At 37.3% G+C, this 27,706-nt stretch overlaps 1 protein-coding gene across 1 annotated transcript in view; it reads left to right on the forward strand.

Annotated features, from left to right (window-relative positions):
• Nucleotides 1-27,706, forward strand: part of F10 (coagulation factor X) — a 539,902-nt gene that overhangs the window by 211,199 nt on the left and 300,997 nt on the right. The window contains exon 5 of the mRNA XM_044072640.1: nt 18,110-18,223. Within this exon, the coding sequence (XP_043928575.1) occupies nt 18,110-18,223 (114 nt within the window). The remainder of the gene's footprint in view (nt 1-18,109; nt 18,224-27,706) is intronic.

The following is a 27,706-nucleotide window of genomic DNA, read 5'->3' on the forward strand; positions in this document are numbered from 1 at the left end:
TGTGATAGAGCAACAGATGACACAGGATGCAGATGAAGAGAGTATGTCCCAGGAAGATGTTCTGGAACTTTCTGTCGAATGCCCACAGGAAATGGAGAACAAAGGATATGCTTTAATTTTACAAGAATATGATCTAATGGAAGAGTTGCTTGATTTAATAGAGATGGATATACATATTAAGATTGATGAAAGAAATAGATTACAGAAAGTCAATAAGACCCGAAATATTAGAAGTGTGATAAAACAAATGAGTACAGTAATCAAGACTATTAACAGAAATTCATGTGATATAACAGAAGTAAATAGGAGACATTACCGTGCAGCTAAATTAATAACAGATAAACACTGTCATTCATTAATGCTTACAATATGTGTACACTAAATGTACACTGTTCTGAGTGAAAAGACAACACAAGCATAACTCGCACCTTCTTCTTAGTAATTTTAGTTTTCCTACTGGTTTTCTTGCAGCTTTAAATACTGAGGGGATTTGTAAAGTTTACCACACGCTGCAGACTACATCTACAGTTAGTATAATTATTCTTTTTTTTTTTTAAAACAAATTTATTGTTTTAACATATAAGAGAAATATCATAACAATTTTATACAAATAATTAAAAATAGGTATTATTATAATATTCAACAAAACAACTAAAGTATTTACAAAGACATCCACTACAATCAGATCAATTAATTAAACTAAAATACTGTGCTATTGAAATTAGAATTTTTTTAACAAATTTTGTAAATTATCCCATACAATAAAATGTGATGTTTTTCTAGTTGTTCTCATTCTAATTGTGCTTATTTCCATATGACACATTATATTCATAACATTTTTAAATTCATTGAACGAAGGAGGTGTATCTGAAATCCAATTTCTAGTTATTATTTTCCTAGCCACTGCTAGGATAGACCATAACAAGGGAAGCTTAATCTTTTTAACACATTGAGGTACAGGTGTGTTGAATAATATAAGAGACTTAGAAATAATGAAATTATCTGTAAAAAGAGCCTGCAAAAATTCATTAATTGACTTCCAGTATTCTTTCAACTTCATACAGTCAGTATAATTATTCTGAGTGACTAGAAATTACCAATAATGTGGTAGGGATGTTATTGAAAACAGACCAAGTACACTTAGTGTACACTTAGTGTAGGTGTTATTGGATCTAGCCCAAAGCCTTACCACAAAAACACAGAATAATAAGGAAAAGGGAAGGGAATAAATCAAATGCCATTATAAAAGTATCAAACAGAGAAAACTGTAATGCAATTAAGACAATAAGTGACACTGTTAGTAGAATATAGACAGAAGAGGAAAAAGAGCAACAAAAATACTTAGAAAGATAGACGTGATAAAAGTGGCATCCAGTAACACAACAGACCACACTCTATCTACACTCTACAATATTACACTATTAAGTACCCTTCTTTTCATGAAGATTTATCACTGGTAAGAACTACTTTAATGCACATCCTGAACAGACAGCAACCTGGTTAACAACAGGAAAATCAATACTACTCCTCCTGAATAGTGGACTTACAAGCCATTCTAAAAAAGACATAGACCAATGACTTGCTTTCTGACATTATACAAATTATATACTAGAATTAATACAGACAGAGTTTACAGTCATTTTGAAAAAAAAAATCAAATATGGCAATAAAGCAAAAGAATAACAAAAGCTATATAGAACAAATTATCTTTTTTTTTAAATAAACAAAGCCATAATAGAGAATTGTAAAAAAAGGGACAACTTTAAATATGGCATGGATAAATTACAAAAAAGTATTTGACAGCATACCACATTCACGGACAAAAGAGCACTTAGGGACGTATAAAATACACCCTATTGATCAGTTATATTCAAGTGACCATGAAACAATGACAATTACTTTGCAGCTACACCATGAAAAAAGACAAATTATTATTCCAGGGATAAAATTCAAAGGCAATATTCCAGGTTTATTCTTTGTCACAACTATTCTTTTGTCTTGCCCTTAACCCATTAAGCTGCTTACTTAATAGATTAGGTTATGGGTAGAATTTGGCCCCCAGAAAATAACAAAGTATAAGTACTTCCCATCTTCTTTTTGTGGATGATTTAAAACTGTTCAGTTCATCAGATGAGGAGTCAAAACAGAAATGCAAATAGCCAAAACTTTATCAGAAGACATAAAAAGTGTCATTTGGGAAAAGCAACATTTAAATCAGGAAAGCTGCAGCACCAAGGAAACATAAATCTGGGACAGGAATGTGACATAAAGAAAATTGAGCTGGAGGGTATCTATAAATATTTGGGAATTAATGAAGGATTAGCAATAAAACATGAACGAACGCAAACTAAATTCAGTAAGGAATATTTCAGAAGACTAGGTTTAACACTGAAAACAGGGTCTAGGAGCAAAGTCCAGGCTATAAGTTAATTTGCCCTTCCTGTTTTTACTCCTAGTTTCTGGGTGACTGACTGGCACCAAATAATATTGTTCGGTTGGACAGGAAAACAAGAAAAATGCTTCATGCTTATCAAATGGTATATAATAATCAGTGTACACCAAGATAATATATTCCTTGTTCCGAAAGAAGTATGAGCCTCCTAGAAATTGTATAGATCTGGAATTGTAGGACTGCTTACATACCTGCTAACCTCACCAGATCCAAACATACTGAAAGTTTTAAAACATGAAGAAAACAAATCTAAGATGGTTTCCCTGCTTAGTTTAGCAAAAGTATATCAGTGTCAGGTGGGAATGAATATCAAACCAGAAGTAGACAAAATCAGGCAGCAAATGAATGTGCCAAAAAACAAAAGAAAGAATATAAGGAGAAGAATCAGATAAGAAGGCAAAAAATGTGGAGAAACTCATGCTGATCTGGATCTGACAAAGGAATAATTAAGGCAAGGTGAATTTATACCAAAATATGAAAGGTTAATATTGGCAGCCCAGTATAGTGAGCTACATACACATTGGTTTACAAAGTCTATGGAAAACATGTGAGAAACAAATGAATGCAAGTTTTGTAAAACAGAAGAATCGTCCATCACACATCTTGTTGCTGGGTGTAATACACTAATGACTGAGTGCCAGCATATTGAAAGGCATGATGATGTGGCAAGACTGTCGCACTGAGTATTGTCCAAATATTACAATAATGATGCAGATGAAAAGTATTGGAGACATGTGCCACAAAGCATTATAGAGAAGGATGGAGTTTATATCACATGGGCTCAACCATTATCAACAGTTCAAAAATAGATTTGAGAAAACCAGATATAGTAGTCCATGAAAAGAAGACAAAGGTAACATTGTGCAATGAATTTACTGGACCCAGTGATTAGATCTTATTTACAGAGAGGCGCAAATTAATAAAATACAAGGATTTGCAGATATAAGTGAGGGCAGTGTGAAAGAAGGATACCCAGACAGTTCCAGTAGTAGCAGGAGTAATGAGTCTCATAAAACAGAATTTATAGTTGTATTTAGATATGCTACCAGTACATGTAACTCCATGTGAATTTCAGAAGGCGTCAGCTCTGGGCACATTACAAGTGCTGTGAAGAGCACTTTTGGGTAACATAAAAAAGTGAAACAATACTAATTTCACAAACTTTAATCATACTTTGATTAAGTAACTGGATCCATTCCAATCATGGTATTAGAAACTCAAAAGACTTTAAAAAATTAAACCAGTTGAAATAATATCAACTATTACAAATGCCGATTTTTTTTATGCTTGATGCAAATGTGGGTGTTTGGCATATTACTTTGGATAAACCTATTTCCAAACTGCATTCCTTCTTTACTCATTTGGGGCAATACAGATTCTTAAAACTATCTTATATGATCTCATCAGCTCCAGAAATGTTCTAGGAGGAAGCAACCATTACAGTTGAAGGATTATATGGAGTAATGAGCAAATGATATTCTTTTCTGGGTTGTTATAAATTAGGACCATGATATTTATATCTTAAAGCTGTTAGACTAATATCTCAAGGTTTTAAATGTAATAAACCCAAAGGCCATATTCATATGTCTTTTCTGAAATACACCGGTCATATCTTGACTAAAAATAGTCTACACCTAGAGGTCAAACTACTATGAAAATAGGTTCATAGGTTCATAGGTAGGTACTAGGCTATTGGCCCTAGGGCCTATATAAGCCTAGCCAAATGTACCCTGGCTTTCTCCACCCAAGAAAATTATTTAACTGTGCCACTGTCGAGCAGAGCCACACTAGTGATTCCCGGGGTGAATTTCCTATCTCCCATACAATCATCAAGATTTTTCTTGAAGCGTGCTAATGAGGAGCTTTGTTTGATATAGATAGGTAGTTTGTTCCAGAGTATGGGAAGTCTCTGGGACAGGAATCTATCCCTACAGCATGTTCTGTTTATTGTGGTGATGAGGTTTAAGTCCCTAGAGTGTGTAGCTTGTAGGGATTGGGATTTCTTTAAGTGGAGCATTTCTAAAAGCTCTGGGTTTGACATAGCTTTTTGTCTTAGGCAGAGATCGCCTCTGAGTAGGCGATATGCAACGGAGTAAAGCTGCAGTTTTTTGAGACGGTCTGCATAGGGCATGTCTTTGAGGCCGGTAATCCTCTTTGTGAGGTATTTCTGTGGCCTTTCCAGTTGTTGTAGATGTCTTGTGAGGTACATACCAAAAGGGGCATTTGCAGAAGACTACTGACAAACTCCAACGTGCTTCATAGACACGGTGCAATATCTGCACACATCTATGCTGTAATTGCTAGATGTCACAGTACCTCTATAGAAGCTACTTGGCGTGATGTTACTTTGTCATGGTCATTAGATCAAGACAAGAGTTTTGAGTTGTTCAAACATGTATTTATTACTGAACCAGTTCACAAATATTGTAATGTGATGCTACAACATTACATGTAGATGCTAGTTAGCAAAGTCTATGTGCAGTATTGTTATATAAAGGTAGACCTACAGCATATATACTCAGACCATTGAAAATGCACAGAGAATGTTACACAGAGCTAGAAAAAAAGAGATGTTGAACATTGTCAATGGCTGTCAGAAACTCCATAATTATATTAATCAGAAGGCAATCACAGCTGAATTAAACAATAAACCACATCAGTGAACCTTTAGAAACTCCTTATATACAGCTACAGCATAAATAAAAAAATCCAGTGCCTGCATCAGATCTGACAGTAAGTGTGAATACTACATATACAGGCAGTCCCCAGATTAAGGATGATATCAGTTTTTTAGTCTGTCCTTAAGTCAAATTTGTATGTAAGTTGAAACACGTACATATGGTTCTTATTAAATGCCACTTAGTCAAATGTTTGCCTCAATCTAGTATTTATTTTACTTCTCTTTGCATATAAAACACTTTAAAACACTTCTAAATTAAAAAAAATAAATATAATACTGTATACTGTAGCTATGCATCCTTACTTCATAGCTGCCATGCTTCCTTAATTCCTATCAACAAAGCTGGTTTAAGGTATCATGTTATTAAATGCAGTGTTTATGAGGATTTTTTCACACACACACAAGCAATACCTGTCAACTGTACAGATTTTTGTAGAATGTCCAGATTTTTGCCTCATATTTTTGGTCCATTTGTCATAAAATTGTGGTTGTTTAGCAAAAGTAGTGGCAAACCATTAAAGACTGAACTTAGAAAATAATGACAGACATTTGAGTTTCAGAATTCATACCCTTCAGAAAATTCATGCTAGTGCAAAACCTGTTATTATCCACTTTCTAAGTTTATAAGAGCAATATTTATTAAAATTGTCCCTATTTTTGGGCATTTGTCCCCTTTTGTTTATGGCTTTGTCCAGATTTCTTGCTGATGTACACACACACACACACACACACACACACACACACACACACACACACACACACACACACACACACACACACACACACGCACACACACACACATATAACCCTTCTTTACCTATTTCATAACTAACCCCCTCCCCTTATGCAACCACCCACCTCAAAGGTACTGCCAGGGGATTGCTCGCTTACTCACTCTCACTCTTCACTCTCTCTGTCACACACACAGTCACTTCCTAATTTATACTTGCATTCACTAACACATTGCTCTCACTTTCTCCTGATCTCTCTCACACATACACACACACACACACACACACACACACACACACACACACACACACACACACAGTCAATTCCTCATTCATACCTGCATTCACTCACACATCGCTCTCACTCTCCTGATCTCTCACACACACAGTCACTTCCTCATTCATACATGCATTCACTCACAGATTGATCTATCTCTCTCTCTCACACACACACACACACACACACACACACACACACACACACACACACACACACACACACACACACACTACTTTGGGCAACTTCAATGATTTTTTTTTTATGTTATTTCTGACATTGTTGCAGCCCATTCATATCTATGGGCTGTCTGGATGATGGATTTCCATAACGTGGGGACTACCTGTACAGAAGAGTAATTAAAAACACACTTAGATCTCAGGACTGTACATAGCTAATAATATTGGCATTTATATTATTTAAGTGTAGTAATCACATGCCTCATATACCATGAGGCTATAGCATTTTTAGCTAAGGTTAATTGAAATATAGACTGCTTCTTCATTACAGTGAAAAGGGAATATTCAGACAGCATTTGTGCAGGTTAATATTCCTTTAAGAGAGTTTCTGCTAAATGACATAGTGAGCTATGTGAACACAGGTAATGACAAACTTCTTTAAAGCTCTGGGCAGTAATACCCTCAGTATGTGCAGTTCTTTCTAACTGATCATACTGACAAAGCAAATTTGCCAAAAAATTCATGCACAAATACAAACACACACACACACACACACACACACACACACACACACACACACACACACACACACACACACACTTAGCATACATAGATGCACAGCATTAGAATTGATTACATTTCCTTATACAAGGTGGTAACCCAATAATAAAATTCTAAAAATAAACATTAAATGTGTGTGCGTGTGTGTGTGTGTGTGTGTGTGTGTGTGTGTGTGTGTGTGTGTGTGTGTGTGTGGTAAACTGAGATAAATTGAGACATTTATAAAAATATAATAAAACAAATATTTATTCAGATAATCAAATTATTTATTTAGCATAGATCCATTTGATCATATATATCTTTACTGTTAAACTGAATTATGTGTAGACCCCTTACTCTACTACTTTTAGCAGTGTTGGTAATCTGTCAATTATAATGTCTTGAATCAGATGGAAAAGTGCCTACTCTTAGCTGAATATATCATAGGACAGTTAATAATGCAATGTATGTAATTCTTAAATGCTTCCAAGACAATAGTGCACGATCGCACAAGACATCTTGCATGACCATGCTTCTTTGTATTCCAACACTTGCTTCTTACACTAATGAGTAAACTTCGACAGTTATGTACCATTCATATGCAGGCAACAGTGTTTAATGCTCTGAGTCATGTAGCACCAACCATTCAATGATGTACAGATAACTAATGTAACAGTTATTGCTGCAATGGCCTACCTCCTCTGCTGTTACCTTGCTCGGTTGACAGCACTGACATACTGATGGTAATAAAATGAAAATGCCCTACAGCTGTGACATACAACACTGAAATCCCAACTGACAATATCATGCAGCGAAAAAATCTGATCTTTCCTATTAACTTCTGCTGGCATTGAGAGTTCCCAAAGAACTGGATCTCCTAATCATCGTAAAGTGGTAATGACAAAGTGCCACATACTTGATAAAGAACTGTGATTCAGAGTCTTTCAGGCCAGAGGAGTACAGAGGAGTACAGAGCTACAATGTAAGGTGAATAAGTGTTATATGCCATACCTTGCCCGGTAATGGCTGAGATGCCAGTAATCCAAAGCACAGGAATAACAGGTGCTGCTACTTGACATTCAAAAAATGGAACACTATCTTGTTCAAAGTTTTTTTAATAGTTAAAGATTTAACAAATATTCCAATATCATGGAAATACGCACTTATTTCTACTATTTTAAAGGTTGATAAAGACCCAGCAGAGTGATCATCATAAAGGTCAATTTCACTATTAAACATTGATTATAAAATACTGTATTTATGGCTATACATGCTGCTAGAATTCAGCAATGTTTTCCATATTTGATAAATAGTGATCAAACAGGAATCATAACAAATAGGAATGAGTGTGATGAATATTAACCATAACTGATTATGCAAATAACTCTAACGATAACTTAACTTTAATGAGTTTAGACATTAATAGGGCTTTTGACTCAGTTAATTGGAAATATCTTTTCCTGGTCTGAGAGGAATGTAAGTTTTCAAACAATTTCTTGTAACTGATAAATCTCCTTTATGAAAACTCCTTTGCTTATATAAAAACAGGTTCCTATATATCAGATTTCAAAAAGAACTAAACATGGTTGCCCGTTGGTGCCTCTGCTCTTTAGTTTAATTATAGAACCATTTGCAAATTAAATAAGTTTGAGACTAGATATCAAATGTATACAGATAGATTAAATTCTAAAATACTACTGTTTGTTGATGATATTCTTCTGACTTTAGCTGATAATAAAAATTCTCTTAATGCTGTTTTTAATGCAGTAGAGACTTTTCAAAAAAAATGGAATTACTTTTAATGAAAACAAAAACAAATTACCTATAAATTCTAATACTTATGTTATAGAAGAAAGATTTTCTAAATATATTGTAAAAGATAAAGAAAATAATTATTTATGAATAATTTTATAGCAGACTTTAAGAATGCAATAAATGTGAACTATAACAATAGTTTTCCATTATAAATAATCTTATAAATGGAAGAGAGATTTTCTTTAATAAAAAATTATTATTCTACACAGAATTATGTATATTATATAATCTTTATCTCTTTTTCCTCTTCCAAAAATATAAAATAATTTAATTATTTAATACTTAGATTCTTTTGGTATCCAAATAAATCTACTGTAGATTAGCTCTAAATAATCATATAATAGATAGGTCTTTTGGTGGCATAGGTTTGCCAGATTTAGAACTATATTCTTTATCATGAATTATACAGACAATTTCTCTCTGGCCAGATAATAACTATAATGCCAAATGGAAAGAGATACAAGAAAATATTTGAATAGAATCCAGCTGTCTGACATATCTACATCAGAATAAAATAGTAACCAGTAATCCTCTTTGTTTATTAAAATATTATACCTTAGACAACTGAAACCAATTAATTAACTCTTCTAATATTACTATGATAATGACTTCCTTTACAAATTTTAATTACAAGAATCCAGATTATAAGTGAAGTTTTTTTCTACTGTTTCCCATAGCATATATTCAAAACAACATATGCGCATTTAACTTATCTATGATGATTGCACTTAAAGAAAAAATCTGATATATTGGTTTCATCTGATGGATGGAGAAAACTTGCAAGTTGTAGAATATATAATGACAAATTTTAATTTATATAAACAAATATGGTTAAATATCCAAAATAGTAGAGACTTAGTAGAAAATAACATTAATGCAATTATCAGTAAGAATACTGTTCCTAAGTTCACTGATTTTTAAAATATTTTGATGCATCAGAACATACTGGAGAAAGAACTTTTATTCAGAATATATACATATATATATATATATATATATATATATATATATATATATATATATATATATATTATATATATGGGTCCCCTTCAGTAGATAGAACTTTTATGCGTTTGAGCCTCATATGGCCGAGACTACATATTCAAACTTGTAAAAGTTCAATCTGACTAAATGGAGATCTCCGTACAGTACAGAAAAGGAAGATTTCCCTTTTCCACAATGTAGTGCGATCCCGGAGTTGGTATATTTAAGTAGGGGGGTGTGGGGGGTGTAGGGGGTGTAGTCCCCCTGCTACAGACATTTAGTTTTTGTTCATTGGGTCTACTTCTTTTGACCTAACTTTCATTTGCCTGACCCCATTTGACTGAAATTTCATTTGCCTGACACTTCATTTGCCTGACACTTCATTTGACTGACAAGTATTATTAGCAAGAAAATGGAATATGCCCCCTTCCCCACTGCAGTGCGACCATGGAGTTAGAATATACACTCCCCACAACGGGGGGTGTGGGGGTCGAAGCCCCCCACTTCATTTCATATGATATTGTTAACATTTGATGTAATATTGCTTAGTAACAGAAAAGTAAGTGGGGGGCTTCACCCCAACACCCCCCATTGTGGGGGGCTGTGACCCCAACACCCCCCCTAACTATATATTCTAACTCCAGGGTTGCACTGCAGTGGGGAAGGTGGCATATTCCATTTTCTTGCTAATAATACTTGTCAGGCAAATAAAGTGTCAGGCAAATGAAGTGTCAGAAAAATTAAATTTCAGTCATTTGGTCTCAGGCAAATGAGTGTCAGGCAAATGAAAGTTAGGTCAAAAGAAGTAGACCCATATATATATATATATATATATATATATATATATATATATATATATCAAAACAAATCAATTCCTCATTAAACTGGAGGTTATTCTCTTGGAAATCCCACCATAAAATGTTCACTATTCCATATAGAACTGAATTAATGTATAAACAATATAGGATATTGGAGATGTAAGTTGAATAATAAAGCAGATTGGCAACACATTTTTGATTGTAACTTTATTAAACCATTTTGGGATAATAGTAATTTTTTTATAGGCTTTATTTAATGATCAATTTACTTTAACTAAATCATTCATTTTATTTAATACTCCAATACCTCCTTGTGGCAAAAAAGAGAAAAAATAAAAATTTCACTTATCTGGAAAATTTTGGTAATTCCAAGAAAAGTAATCACTAAAAATTTAAAAAAATGAATTGACTTGAACTTTGAATTAATTTTGTAAGCATTGCTACTAATGGCTGTGATTTAGAACTTCTCACAATCAAGATGAGAACAACTAAAACTGTCACTTCTTATAACACCTGGATGAAATTTAAAGAGCTGATAAATAAACAGTTTTCAATATGTTAATAACAAAAAGTTTTTCATCAAAATATAGAGTTTTTGCTATATAGTAGACCCCTCTGTAAATAGCTGTTTTTGTTGTAATTTGATCTTTTTTCTTTAGTGTAATTATTTAATTTCTATATATAATCTTAAAGCTATATGTTGTTATCTAATTGTTAAATTTTTAATAAATTATTTGAGAGAAAAAAAAATGGAACAGTAAACAGGCACTGATTTGAAGTATCCAGATCCAGTTCTTTGAATTGTTTTAGTCCAAAGTGAATCAACATGAACTTGTATGCATAATAAATTTATCCCTCTGTCCACTATCTTTGTGAAAAGCAGATAATATGCTTAACTTAGTAGTCTAATTCTACATATCTCACTCTCACCACATCTAAGCAGATTATTTTGTTCATAGGTTCATAGGTTCATAGGTTCATACTAGGCTATCTGCCCGAGGGCATTTATAAGCCTAGCCCATAGTTTTGTGGCTTACGCCACCCCTTTAGTTTGGAGAAACTATGCCCATTATTTTGCTGTGCCTCTGTCGAGCAGTGACACTGAGGTAACCCCTGGGGTGTATCTGCGATCTCCCATCCATTGGTCAAGATTCCTCTTGAACAAGGCCAGCGAGGTGCTCTGCCTCACATAAACCGGGATTTTGTTCCACAGCATAGGAGTCTTTGGGTGATGAATCTATCCCTCCAGCACATCCTATTAATAACCGTGTCGATGTTTAAGTCTCCGCCTTGTGGCTCTGAGAGATCTAGATTTTTGAGATGAAGCATGTTCATCAAATCTGGGTTTGACATGGCCTTGTATGTCAGGCATAGGTCACCTCTGAGCAAGCGGTAAGCAACTGAATATAACTGGAGTTCTTTCAGTCGGGCAGCATAAGACAGATTTTGAGACCCTTTATCCTTTTGGTGAGGAACTTTTGTGGCCTCTCCAGCTGCTGCAAGTGTCGGGTCAGATACATTCTGAGTGGGGCATTGTACTCGATCATTGGTCTGATGAGTGATGAGTATAGGGAGACTATGACTTCCCTTGATCTAGATGTGAATCCCTTCATGATAAGGTGGGCAATGTAGAAGGTCTTCCTAACTACTTTAGCAATATGAGTGTCGAATGAAAGGCTACTGTCAACCTGGGTTCCCAGGTCCCTAATAACTTCTTCTGTGTTCAGGGATTGCCACCTATATGGTAGCTAGGGTAACCTTATTTTTCCCGAAGGGTATGACTATGCATTTCTTGGCATTTAACTTTAGGCCATGGCTCTGGCACCAGTTATCCATTTCTGTGAGACCCTTCTGAAGGATATCTGTGTTGGATGTGTTTTCAACTACGCACCAGTTTGCAGTCATCTGCAAACTTTGTCAGCCATAACCCTTCTGTGTTTGCTTGTACTTCAGAAAAGTAGATGCCAAACAAGAGTGGGCCCAGGACTGAGCCCTGTGGGACACCACTTGTGACAGGCTTTGAGTCTGACATGGCACCAGCAACTCTGACCCTGTGGGTTCTGTCACTCAGCCAGTTTGCAACCCATCTTGTAATGTATGAGTTTACATTTAAGTTGATGAGTTTTTCAATGATACCCGAGTGAGGTATTGTATCAAAAGCCTTCGCCAGGTCTAGGTAGGCTGTATGGACTGCCTTTCCCTCGTCAATGGCCTTGGTGACTGTTTCGAAAAGTCAACCAAGTTTAGAAGGCATGATCTGCCTTTGACAAAGCCAAACTGGGTTGGATCCAAAGTCTGCAAGTTCCCTATGTCTTTATTTATGAGATCCATTACGATCCTCTCCATGGCTTTGCAGATAAGGCTTGTCAAGCTAATGGGACGGTAATTTCCAGGGTCGGTGGAGGCACCGCCTTTGTGGAGTGGGACCACAGTCGCTGTGCGCCACTCCCTGGGTACGTATCCGGAGGTGAGACTAAGATTAAACAGCTGTCCTAACTGTGGGTTTAATTCCTCGTTGAGTTCATGGAGCACACAGCCGGGGACACCATCAGGTCCCATGGATGCTGTGTTCTTTGCCTTGGAGAGAGCAGTTCTCACCTGGGCGTTAGGCATCAATAAATGAAATACCAGTCTAAACACTTGAATAATCATTTCATTTTATATTTTTTCAGATGTTCACCTTCATATCTTCTGTGTTTTATTCATTATGCATTCCAAAGAACTCCCTTACAGTGGAAACTTAAAATAACTATTCGGACCCAGAGTCCAGTACTATTTCTTTTTATTTCTATTTTGTCATTCAGTATTTAATAATTTAAAATCTACACTAATCATCATCATTTTATCATAATTTGTAACATATTCTGTCATCTAATAATCTTCCTTCTTCTCATATCATTATGTTAGCATCTGACAATCTATACCCCACAACTACTTTCCACTGTTTTATGTTGATATAGTAATAGTAATGTTTTAATCTTTATTTAACTTCCAGTTACTTTTATTTTAATGTCCTCAAACACCTCATTGGTGTCACCTTCCTAAAACAGACATCATATTACCTGACATTTTCCTCTGAATCGTTTCACTGTAATATATTCCATGCACTTTAACTACCCATTCTATAAACTAGGACTCCTACAGCTATGTTGTTAATAGAGCGTCTACTATATCATTTGTAACTCTATCTTTCAACATCAAATTTTATTTCACCAACTTCTACTAAAACTCAGTGATGTATTCTGTTTTGACGTATGTGTCATTATTTTCATCTTTCTTTCTTTTTTGTTATTTTTTCTTTCTTCTTTCTTTCTTTCTGATTTTCAGTCTAACTAAGCATGGCATGTTTTCGGAGCAGTTCTCTTATAGGTTAGGGAAGTTTGTCCAGGACAATAGATACATTTTCATACACTTTTCAGTAAGTGTTGTGTGCTATTTTTTATTTATTGATTTTTTTTTTTATACATTCATCTGAACTACAATCAACTCAATCAGTGGACACTTGGCTTAAAGTTTTATCCAAAGGACAGTACCTCAGGTGTGAAGCTTCTATCCAATACTGCAGTACAGGGTAAATATTTGAATAAGAATGTAAGTAGCTGATCCTGTAAGAAAAGGTCATTTCCCTACCAGCTGAGCCATTGAAACTGTAGACTGCACATATCTTAAATATAAACCTTTACTATAAGTTATACTTTTACACCTCCTTCATCTGTACATCTGTTGATGCTAGCTTTGAATCACACAAATGCTGCTACATATACCAAATCAACCCTTCAAAGTCAATTACCAAGCACTGTGATCACAGGTGACTTACACATACCTTTTATTCTTTCCTACCAGCAATCTTTATTTTCAGAGTTTTATTTTTTACATTGGATGTCAAACCAATTGCTAAATAACATATTTTAGGTTCATAGTTATGTACTAGGCTAATGGCCCTGGAGCCTTTACAAGCCTAGCCCCAAAAAATTGCCCAGTCACTGTGCCACCCGATGTTAGTTCACAGTGCCTCTATCCAGTAGGGCAACTGGAGTGATCCCTGGAAGGAACTTTCTGTTACCTACCCACTTGTCAAGATTTCCTTGAAGACAGCCAGCGAGGTGCTCTGCTTCACATAAATGGGAAGCTTATTCCAGAGTATGGACAATCTTTGGGAGATGAACCTGTCCCTCTAGCATGTTTTGTTAATTGTGATAATGAGGCTGTGATCTCTGGAACATGTGGTGCAGGGGGATTGGGATTTCTTTAGGTGTAGCATTTCAAGTAAGGCTGGGTCAGATATGGCTTTGTAAGTCAAGCAGAGATCACCTCTAAGTAGATGATAAGATACTGAGAACAGCTGAAGTTTCTTGAGTCTATCCATATAGGACATGTGTTTAAGGCCTAGGATCCTTTTTGTGAGATACTGTTGTGGCCTCTCCAGCTGTTGTAGGTGTTTGGTCAGGTACATGCCAAACAGGGGGTTATATTCAATGATTGGTCTAATGAGGGATAAGTAGAGTGGGATGATGACATCTTTCTTCCTGGATGTGAAACCTTTGGTTATAAGATGTGCCACATAGAAGTACTTTCTGACCATAGTGGCAATGTGGTGGTCAAAGGTGAGGTGGCTGTCGACCTGGTTGCCCAGATCTGTTATGGCCCCTTCAGTGTTCAGTGGGCTCCCATCAATGTGTTAATTCATTGGAATTGAGTTTTTTTACAAAGGGGATGATAACGCATTTTTGGCGTTAAGCTTCAGGCCATGGTTCCGACACCAGTCAATGGTCTCAGAAAGGCCCTTTTGTAAGATGTCTGCATCACTCGGGGAGTTCATAATGACTCCTAGCTTGCAGTCATCAGTGAACTTGGTCAGCCAGAGTCCTTCTGTGTTGGCCTGGACTTCCGAGAAGTAGACGCCAAACAGGAGAGGGCCCAGGACCAACCCCTGAGGGACTCCACTTGTGACCAGTTGACAGTCTGACTTGGAATCCATAACTTTCACTCTGTGGGTCCTGTCTGTAAGCAAATTTGCCACTCATCTAGTGATACAAGGATTGCTGCCTAGTTTGCTGAGTTTATCAATGATACCTTAGTGGGGAATGGTATCAAAGGCCTTGTCCAGGTCGAGTTAGGGTGTATGCACTGCCTTACCCTCATCTACAGCCTTGGTGACTGACTTGAAGAAGTCAACCAGGTTCAGCAGGCAGGATCTCCCCTTGACAAAGCCAAACTGTGTGGGGTCAAGAGTTGGAGATTGCCTATATCTTTGTTAAGCAGGTCCAGGATGATGCACTCCATAGCTTTGCATACCAAGCAAGTCAGGCTAATGGGGCGATAATTCCCAGGGTCTGTTGTTGCTCCTTCTTTATGGAGTGGGATGACTGTAGCAGTGCACCATTCATTAGAGACATAGCCTGAAGTAAGGCTGTGATTGAACAGGACACAAAGATGCAGTGCCTGTTCGTCTTGTAGCTCATGTAGGATGCAGCCAGGGATATTATCAGGTTCCATGGATGCTGTATTCTTGGCTTTGGACAATGCAGCTTTTACCTATGCCACAGAAATGTTGGGTACCAGGCTTTCTTCAGGTATTGTGATAGGGCCCTTGGAAGGGAGAGAGGGGTAAACTTGGTACTGAATCTGTCGGCCAGTATGTTAGTTATATCTGTTGTCTCAGTATAGGTGGTGCCATTGCGTAATAATTCAGAGCAAATTTGGGTATTGCCATGGAGGTTTTGATATAGCTATAAAAGGCTTTGTGGTTGTTTTTGGTGTCAGTAGCAATTCTGCCTTCATAGCTAGCTTAGAGGATTTGATAATGGATCTCGGATTTTTGTTGAGACTGGTAAGGGAGGTTTTCCAGTCTTGTGACTTCATTTTTCTTCTGTAACAGTTTCTTCTTTCTGTTGTAGAGTTTATTGATGGCTGGGGACCACCAGATTGGCTTCCTTTTTTTTGGAGGAGAGTGTCTTAGTTCTATTTGGTATGGCAAGGTCCATGGTACATGCTCGTACATTGCACTGGTGTATAATTCAGCAGTCATGCAGCTATTTTCCATTGGCATGCATGCCAAGACATTAGCCACCTCTGTTTTAGGAGTCCAAAGTTGGCTTTAGATTAGATTTTCAGGGTGGTCACCTTAGCAGGCGTTGTAGGTGAGATGGAGATTTCCATGGTGATCAGTCTGTATTCAGATTTAACCAGGAAGGAATTGACTATAGGTGTGGAGCAATGGTCTCCCATGTTGGTGATAACCAGGTCATGGATGTTGCTCCCTCTAGTGGCAGTTAGAATGAACTGGTCTGGGGCATTGCAAGTGATAAATTCTAGAAAGCGTTGGGCCTGTGCATTGGTACTTGAATAGTTTTCCCAGTTGATGGAAGGGTAGTTGAAGTCACCCAGTATGAGAGTATTGCATTGGATTGTGATAGATTCCAGGGTACTTAGGATCTTGGAGTGAGAGTCTAGGGACATGTTTGGGGTTCTGCAGCAGGCTATGACTTGTATTGCCGTCTTATCCAATGTTAGTTGTACCTGAAGTATCTTGGATGCATTATCCTGGGCTACCAGTCTAGAGGTGTGCACATCCTTTAAGAATATGGAGACGTTACTGTCTTTGGAGCTTCTGGCTGTATTCCGGGGCCAAAAGGTATGGAATGAGTTGTAGCCTGGGAGTGCAGGGGGTGTTTTCTGCCTCTTTAAACCAGGTCTCCGTTACAGCACAGATGTCAACATTCTGCATTTTGAGGAGAGTTTCAAACGAGCGCATCTTGAGATTTAGATTTCTAGCATTGAGCAGCATGACCCTCAAACTGCATTTGTTTGTAGCCGTTACAGTGGAATTTTGGTCTTTGGAACACTGCCTAAAAAAGGCACTATAGGGTAGCAAGAGCCTTAGCCTTTTGTGGATTACTGGGAAAGCTACTTAGAAATAAAGAAGTTTGGTGGAAAGTTTATTTTACAACACAATGTCCACCTGTCTTAAATGACACTATCAATATTACTTGTATGCTGAAAAGGAGATCTTACAATATTTAAAGTCCATAGATTGCACTTTGTATATTGCTTTTAGTGATGCAGAATTTTTAGGTACCTGTTTCTTTAAGAAAAGGGGGTATGTTGTTTGTGTTAGGCATTGTGAAGAAGTTCTTTATATACTGGGATGAAAGTGCTTAATGACTGCTATTAAATTGTTCTGCTTAGAATTTACTGTCTTATGTTTTATTATTCTTGTTTTTTGTCACAGTTATTTCAGTTGGCGTTCTTACATTCTGTTGGATAGTTATTTTTAACATTTTTTTCCTTTTTCGAGTCCGCTCTGCTCTGCACATAAACTGCTTTAAAGAAGCCTTGATGTCTCTGCCAAAATTTTTAAATTTTAGTTTTCATCTCCTCCTTTCCTGCATGTGTTGACATAGTCTGCTTTAACTTTTGCATAACACATTTTCATTTGTAGTCACCTAATGTATAGTGATCAAAAAGATGCATTTTCCATGTCGTATGGCTATATTTTTTGCATTTTTAAATATTTAATAACTTTATTGTGGTCAGAGAGCATGACTGAAAAATGTCAGTCTTTGAATTTTGTTTCATTGTCTTTAGCATAAAATAATACAATGCAATCTAAAAAGGCATTATGTTTTCACAGATGGAGATGCATGCATTTCAACCCCATGTCAGCATGGTGGAGAGTGCCGAGATGGCATTGGATCTTATACGTGCATGTGCAAAGAAGGTTATGAGGGTAAAAACTGTGAAATTGGTACGTTTTCTTAACATTTGTAAGCAAAGCTTTAACAACTGTTATGGTAATTGAATGAGTGCAAATAAATTATCTGCTGAGTTACCTAAAAGGATTTAGGGATAACAGTTACAAGCAAACCAGTAAAGCACTGTTAAGACTTGTCTATTTTTTACATCATCTATTCAATCCATCAGCTTAGCAGAGCAAAACATAATCAGTGTTATCTGCTTATTTAAGCCAACACAAATGGAATAAAAACAATGTTATAAAACTCTTGCTGGTATATGTCATAACATTAAATTTATAGAGTAAGTAGCTTTTGTAAACTTACAAAGGTAGACTGTGTATTAAAAAGAAAATAACTTACTGAGCAGAAGAAAAGTTTTGTGGCATCACACACTCCTGGGGTGGCTCCTCTGTCCTTTATGGACAGGGGCAGTCAGTAAATACTCAAAGGCATTAGCACAAACCTAAGCCATTCACTAACCTGTAGGTATTGAAAATCTGGTAAAATACTGGTAATAATGGCTAGGCTTGTAATAGATATTACGCCATTTGCCTAGTAATCTCCCATGAACTTACGAACATACAAAGAACTTAAACTAAAGAAATAATGATTTCTAAATAATAGGTTCATAGGTAGCTACTAGGCTATTGGCCTGAGGGCCTACGTAAGCCAAGCCAACAAGGTTCCTTGGCTTATGCCACCCACGAAAGTTATTTTCCTGTGCCACTGTCGAGCAGAGACATGGAAGTGATCCCCGGGGTGTATAATCTGTATTAATTAGATAAAATCCCAATAAAGCAAAGAATGTAATCGAGTTTAACAGTGTAGAAACTTTACTGCTCTATACCTTGGCAATACAAAGAAATAATTTCAAAACTAGTTCCAAAACAATTCAAATCTTATGGAATATACAAATCAAAATGGAAAAGTTTTTCACAAGAACTGACCCTTATTCAGCTGTATTCCACTATGTTTATGTAAAGTGAATATAGCAGAGGATAAAGGTAGTTAAAAGTGGGATATAATTGTTATCAAATATTTTCTACATTATGCAGAGTTCTACTAGTGAACTTTGTGCATCTAGAAATTTAGATTTTTAAATGTATCCAGAGTAAAGTGGACATGTTTCTGACTACTTGGGACTGATGAGTTAATTTTTCATGTCTTATAACTATTCTCCCTAGGATATCACTGCAAGTGCAGTTTCTTTTTGTGTGCCAGCATGGGTTTTATTTATTTATTTGAAATGCAGCTGAAAGCCTTCCAGGTGTAGCATCTCTAAGCCACTGAGGACCTGATCGCTTTGCCCCCCCCCCACTTGTGTGATAACAGCAAAGAAAACTCTAACCAGCAATCATCCAGAAAATAGACTGCAGCCCCAGGTTTAACTCCAGGAACCTTGTTGTTGCCACTTGTGTAGTAGCCACTGAGGACCTGACCACGTTGGGTCCCCCCACCCACTTGTGTGAGCAAGGAATACTCTCACTCCAGCTAAAAGCAAAGAAAACTCTAACCAGCAATCATCCAAAAATAGACTGCAGCCCCAGGTTTAACTTCAGGAACCTTGTTGTTGCCACTTGTGTAGTAGCCACTGAGGACCTTTTTTTTCATAGATTCATAGATTCATAGATTAGTACTAAGCTAACTGCCCTTGTGAGCCATTTTATGAGACTCAAACCCTGCACCTTATGTTTGTAAGGCAAACACCTTAACCATTAGGCCACCCTCCCAACCCTTGGGCACATATCTGTTTTGCAGTCATCTCACATGCTGTTTGGAGGTGCTGCCTATCTTCTTCGTCTAAGTCTGTTTCCTCTTCTACTTGTCTTGGACTACTTGAGTGCTGAGTACTTTCTTGTTCATTCTCCCGTTTTAATTGTCTTCCATTAATGGGTGAGTTTCAGACGGTAACATTCAGCATGATTTGGGGGAAAGACCCCCACAGAAGTACAATTAGATAATGCAAAGGCAGGAGATAATGCATTGGCCGGAGGTCAGTTTCGAACCTTGTACCTTGTGCATGGGAGGCTAACACCTTAACCGCTTTGCTATCTGGTCTGATCGCTATGGTCACCCCCACACTTGAGTGAGCAAGGAATCCTCTCACTCCAGCTAAAAGCAAAGAAAACTCTAACCAGCAATCATCCAAAAATAGACTGCAGCCCCAGGTTTAACTCCAGGAACCTCATTTTTGCCACATGTGTAGTGTATGTGCCAGCTTTTGTAACTACTGTTCTGCCTTGTTAAAATCTGTTACAGTCAGCTAGAGTGCATAACCCAGGGGCAACAGCTGCAAACTTCTTCCTCTTAGCCCACTCCCACCCCTTTCATTCCATTTCACTATTGATAATTTGTTATATGTGAAGGTATTTAGCCCCTCTCAATAGTAATAGCCTTCAGTCCCTCCTCCTCAATACTTGTTCTTCACTAAACACCAAACAGGGGTGCAAAGTCTTCAGCTGCTTTTATCTTTAGCTACATTGTGTGCAGTAAACAATGAGCAAAGAGGAATGCAAATATAAAAGAGAATAAAATCTGCCACTGTAGACTAGTAAGCAGCATACAACTTCCACCTGTGGCATATTCCTACACATAGTTTTTCTTGTAGAAACCTTCCAGTCCTTGAACAAGGGTGCCTGTATGTTTACCTTATTTCCTTGGCTGTCCTTTGATAATTAGATAGGTTAGCAAAGTGGTTGGATTCTCCCCTGCTGCTTTGAATTGCAATTGATGGTTTCCCCACTTTCCCCCACCCCTCCAGGTGATTGCTCAGGTACAACACACCAAAGGTTTTAAAATCCGTGGATGCCACATTTGCTCTAATTGCAGCTGAAAGCCCATCCAGGTGTAACATCTCTAGTAAGTGTCCCTGGACTACCTGTTTTTTTTTTAGCTAAGTTCTATCTGGAAGGTGTAGCCCCGCTCCATTCGCTCCGCTCACTTCACTCCCCTCCCACCTCCCATATCATTACCTTTATACCTATCCATACAACCACACCCCCTCACTTCCTCCCAAATCCCTTACCCTCTACTTCCTGTTCTCATACTACCTCCCTCTTTTACTACTCCCCACACTTACCTACTATCCACTATCAAAGACTACTATACCTTACTCCCACCCCTTCCTCTCATCCTCTGTTCTACATCCCATAAGTGACATGTCTCTTACAACTCAAAATATACTCTTACCTCCTCTACTCCTTATACTCTATCACCTCACCTCCTATCACTCACAATTAGCTACTCCCTATTTCCATCCCTAAAACACCACTCCTAACTCAAGTACTACACCACAACCCTATCTACTAATTTGTCCCTCCATCCTTCCACCCACCACTCCCATTCCTAAAATAAAAATACCCCCTCCACTTTAAAACAAAAAAAACAAAGTCTACTTACTCAAATTAAACCCCCCATTACAAACCTCTACTTCGATCTGGTGACATTCATCCTAACCCAGGCCCTACAGACACTACCCTGAACAATAACCTCCCTGTATCTAAACCTTCCAAACCACAAAAACAAGTATAATTCTGCTCTATCAACACCAGGAGCCTTGTAAATAAAGTTCAAGAACTCCATGCTTGGATAGCTAACTATACTCCTGACATAGTTACCCTAATTGAAACATGGTTTAAACCACACCATCTGGACAGCGAAATCATCCCTCCTGGCTATAATATCCTTAGATTAGATCGACCTAAAAGAAAAGGAGGAGGAGTCTCTATACTCTTCTCCAATTGTCTCTCCCAAATCAGTCCCACACTAAACTTACTCTCATTCTCACCAGCTGAACTCCTACTGACCAACTTCAAACTTAACAGTTTTAACACCATAACTGTTGCAGCAATCTATATTTCCCCTGGTGATAATATTAACATACTTGAGAACATCCTATCTCACCTCTCACATACCATCCACAATGAAATATTTATACTGGGAGATGTAAATATTGTTTGGCTTACAATACAAGCTCCCAACACTACTTCCTGCAAACCCTACATGGGTTTGAGCAGCTAATCACAACCCCAACCTACATTAATAAATCTCACCTACCTAGCACTCTTCTTGACTGGGTATTGTTCTCCCACCCTCAAAACTATCATAACTCCCAAACCCTACCAAATGCCCTCAGTGACCACTGCCCTATAACAGTTACCAGATATACTCCCCACCTTACCAAACCTAACAAATATATTACCACCTGCTCACTTTCTCATTTCTGTCCTAAAATTATATATTTACGCCCTAAAGTTTTGGCATTGTATGTCTGAGGAAGGAAATGTATTGGGCATTTCCGAAAGCGCTTACAACATTAACATTAAACTCTTTTAGTTTTTTTAGCTCTAGCTTGTTTTGCTGTTTTTCATTTCTAACTCCTTTATTCACCAACTCTCCAAAATTAACTGGTCTTACTTCACCACTCTTCCCTTAGATGAAGATGTCCACTCCAACACTACATTCCTAAACATTCTTAACTCCCTTGCTCCTCTTCACACACTTAGAATTAAATCTAATACTGCTCTCTGGCTCACTAAATTTACCAAAACCCTCATGAAAGACTGGGACAGGATTTGGAAAATGTCGACTAAAACTAGGACCCCTTCCCTTCTTTAGAAATATAAAGAACTCAGAAATAAAATAAAAAAGAAATCATCCATTATGACAAAATAAACTTCTATGTCAATCCTCCTTCTACTCTTCAATCAGACCCAAAGAAATTCTGGAGCTCTGTTAAATAGACTCTTCATCCAGGAAACCCTTCCTCTCCTAACCCATGTCCCAATGCAACACCTGAAGACATAGCCAACAAATTTAACAATCATTTTATAAACTCAATAACCTCCATAATAAATTATCTCCCCCAGAAACAATGCTAGCACCCCAACAAACTCTATACCTCTTCGAAACCCTCCTAACTCCTTCTCTCTAAAAGCAGTATCAACTATGTAAAATCATTACTCTCTAAACTTAAACATTGCACCCCATCTGTTGACAAGCAACCCTCTTACTTCCTGCAGATTGCCTCTGAAACTCTTGCCTATCCTGTACCCATTGTAATCAACCAATCCATTTCTGAATCCTATGTCCCCACTGTATGGAAGAATTTCTTTACCCATTCACAAAGGGGGCAACTCCTCAGACATATCAAGCTTCAGACCGATTGCCATACTCTTTCCACTCTCAAAAATCCTAGAGAAATGCACTCACAAGCAGGTAATGCATTACCTTCACCAGGAAAACCTCCTCACACCCACACAGCATGGTTTCCTTCCCAAGCATAGTACACCTACTGCACTCATATCATTCATCAATATAGTCTCCCTAGCTTGTGATAACAATAAACTTGTCTCATGCCTATTCCTTGACCTTTCTAAAGTCTTTGGCACTGCAAGTGACACTCCTTCGAGATAAACTCACTAACTTACATTTCTCTCCTCTACTATCTCCTGGTTCTCCAGCTATCTCTCTACCCACTAGCAATCAGTTAAATGGCATTCTGCACTATCCTCCCCTCTCACTGTACAAATGGGAGTCCCCCAAGGGTCTATACTTGGACCACTACTCTTTAGTATTTTCACAAACTTGCTTTACTCCTCTTGTCCCCAGTCATCTCTTGTGCAACATGCTGATGACTCAATTGTTATAACCATTGATGACAACCCAACTGACCTCCACTCAACTACCCAGGCATCCTTCCACACCATTGAGACTTGGCTTAGTGATAACAAACTAATACTTAATCTAAACAAAACTAAGATCCTGCTCTTGCCCCTTAAACACATCACCACACTCAAAAGTACATTTACCATCTTATCCTGCAACAACACTATCATCTCAGCTGAATCTAGTAGTAAATTGCTAGTTGTTACAATAGATGATCAGCTTAAGTTTGATCTCCATATTACTAACTCGGTAAAAAAAACTCATCAGAAACTTAGTCAAGTATTTCTTTCTACGGAAAAAGTGTCCAACACTGCCCGAATAACTCTTTCCCAGGCTTTATTACTGCCAACACTCCTGTACAGCTGCCCCATATTCACAAACCTAAATTCTACACTTATTTCCAAGCTTGAAACTACCTATAATAAGATCGCCAGATTTGCAGCTAACCAAACCTACAAGTCACACCACTGCTTAGCACTACAGCAACTAGACTGGCTAGAATTCCCTCAGCTGCTGCAACTATACCAACTACAAATCATCCACTCTATCCTCTATCTACCCCTCCTTCTGACCCAGCCTCTCCACTATCATATCCAAATATTCCTCTGCTAGGACGCTACGCAGCTCAAATCAAGAATTATTAGACATCTACAAACCCAAAACCAAAATAGGCTGCCTTCTCTAACTATAACCCAGCTACATCCTGGAACCAACTCCCCTTGGAAATAAAATCCCTCCAGCATACCAAATGTTTTAAATTAGCCACAAGGAAATACCTAAAAACAAAGTGGTCTTGCCACTGTAGCCAACCACCCTGAAACCACCATCCTTTCACCTATTTCATCACCTCACTCTTAATGTATCTCTAACATGATTCCCCTGCCTCTTCTACCTCTTTTCTATCTCCAACTACTCTTAATTCTTACAGTCTCAAAACAACCTACCTGTCTAGTCTGTCTCCTATACTTTACCTTCCCTACATCTCCTACTAGCCATTCTTACTTTCCTTTCTTGTTTCCAAACTCCTATACAACTAGATCCTACCCACTTTAAATAAGCATCTGCCTAACTATTAACTCATTTTGCTCTAAGCAGCTTAAATAATATTGTAACTAGTCACATTTTCTTCTGCTAATTGTTTAAAACTTTGTTTGTAACAACTCACATACTTGTCTGCAATTGTTAATGCTCTGTATAATTGAATTGCCTGAGGAGCGTTTTTTTCTCTCCAGGTCTCTGCTTGTAAGATCCTATAGCTGATTGTTACTACTATGTTACTAAAATTTAATAAATTGTTTTCTAGTCCTGAGGAGCTTTTCTCCACGGGTCTCTGCTGAAAATGAACAAAAAGCTCAGCCAGACTAACCCAGTTAACAAATGTAAAATAAATAAAATAAAATAAATAAATTTATCTGACATTTGATTACTGGGAAAGTTTGATTGGGTGGGTGCCCATTTTCAGCTAGGCCTGGAAAGAAAAGCTCCAAAGACAATTAGCCTACTACTTTAGCTTACATTAGCTTGTTACAGAGCAACAATGACTGTTCTCACATACAAGAAAGAATATACAATAGTAGATAGAATATCATTTTTACATATATTCCATGCAACATACTTGCCCATTAATTACAGACATTCGATATTATACTAGGGAGAGTATATATATGATGCAAGCAGTCTTTACAAGTATATTGTTCAGATCAGTAAGATTTTGCTTGGTAGTTAAATAATTTTTGTTTATTATAATGTACTTGGTATACATATGTCATATTACAGGGTTAAGAGAGGAGGGGAATTACAGGAGAGGGGAAACCAGGAGGAGATAGAAGCTGTGTTTATTAGTGTGGGGTATAGATATGAAAGAAGCAAAAGGGAGAAAGAAAAGTTAGGGGACTGTATAGTGATAATAGTAGTGCAACGTATAGGTAAAAAAGGCAAAAAATTATCAGTTTTATAAAATATAATAGCAAGATGGAGGATAACATTGTTGCAGTTATATATTAGGATGTATTTGATTAACATGATGTAGAACATGAGCAGAACCATGTATTTTTAGATAGTTTTTAAGAGAGTATGTCAATGATTTATGGCGGTGTCTGTCCTTATAGAAGTGGGCACAGTGTTCCATATTTCAGCTGTAGAGTGAGAATACAGAGAATACCCTGCTGATTTAGTTGGTTTATGAACAATGAGACAAACTTTGTTTTTACTAGTATAGAATTTAAGGTGGGGTAATGGATGTTTTATTTGTGGTGATTAGCTGAATATATTTTAGGTAGTTGGGTAGTTCTAGCGAGTTAAGAGTTTTCAATGCAGTGCAGTGGTGGGTCTGGCAGTGAGACTTTGATGCAAATCTGGTTATTTTATTGTAACATTGTTCAAGTTTTTGAGTAAGTGAGATTTGAAGATTAGTGAAGAAGGGGACTCCATAAAGAAGAGAAGGCAGAAGATAGCTATTTGCAAGGGTGTATCTAGATGTGGAGGTGAGGAAGTTTCTACCTCTTATAGAGTAAGCCTAGTTTTTGGTGTGTTTTTGATGGCATTTTCTATGTGTAAATCAAATTTAAGGTTGTTGTCTATGGTCATGCTTAGTTTTGTATTGGTTACTACTTCTATAATGGTATTATTGAGGGAGTATATTTTAAAGCTGTGTTTTTCGAGACAGAGATTTAGGATAGAAAAGAAAGAGTTTGGTTTTCTTTGGGTTAAGCAAGAGTTGGGAGTTTTGTAACCATTTTTTAGTGACAGCGAGGGATTCTTGTGCAATTTGGTTGAAGTGTGTATAGTTGTTAGAAGTACATGTAAGTGTTGAGTCATTAGTGTACTGTATGAGAGAAGCATGTTATCTGCAAGTGTGAAGAGAATTTGTAAGGATATTAAAGAGGAGAGAGCCAAGGACTGATCCTTGTGGGATGCTAGTGTTGGCATGGAGGAAAAGGTAAGAGCACTTATTGCCATTTTACCAATTGACATCTATCCGTGAGATAAGTCTTGAACCAGTTTAGGATGTTTGGTGTTAGACCTAAGGCTGACATTTGTTCTAGAAATTTAGTATGGCTGACCATATTAATGGCCTCTGATAGGTCAAGGAATATGGCAGAGAGAAACTGACTGCTTTCTGTGTCTTTGTTCCCAACGTCTCTGAAAGCTAGAAGAGCTGTATTTGCGCTATCAAAGGATCGAAAACCATGGCGGGTTTGAGTTAGCAGTTTCTCTTGGTTGAGGCATTGTAGGAGTTGTTTGTGGATGCATTTTTCTAAGATTTTAGAGAGGGAGAATATGATAGCTATTGGTCTCAAATTAGTGATGTCTGCTGAGGTACTGCGTTTATGGAGGGGAATGATATGTGATTTTTCCAGATTTTGGGGACATAATTTTACTGTATGGATCTATTTATGAGTATGGATATGGGGTAACATATGCTACTTGCTGTTATTTTAAGGAATTCACTGGGTACATTATCAGCAGAGGCAGAGCAGATTTTTAGTTTGCTAAAGAGGTTTTTATCTAGGCTGTAGATACTGGTTGAAGTGTAAATGAGGAGGTAATCATTGTCTGTTTGTGATCTTTAGTGCTATGACTAATTTGTTTTGCAATAGATAATATGCAATTTAGAAAGTAGGTATGACATTAGGTCTACTTCAGTAGAACAAAATTACACTTAATCGAAGCTTACTTTACTGAGGTGACATCTCATAAGTTTGAATAAACCGAAGCTTCACATTACAGCATTTTTTTTTACAGGGAATAGTGGCATTTGGCCAACATAGAGAAATTTGCCCTTTTCCCAACTGTAGTGTGATCCTGGAGTTGGTATATTTAGTTAG

Source organism: Protopterus annectens, chromosome 5.part0 (genome assembly GCF_019279795.1).
Source record: "Protopterus annectens isolate FY-2018-M chromosome 5.part0, PAN1.0, whole genome shotgun sequence".
Taxonomy (NCBI): Eukaryota; Metazoa; Chordata; order Ceratodontiformes; family Protopteridae; genus Protopterus; species Protopterus annectens.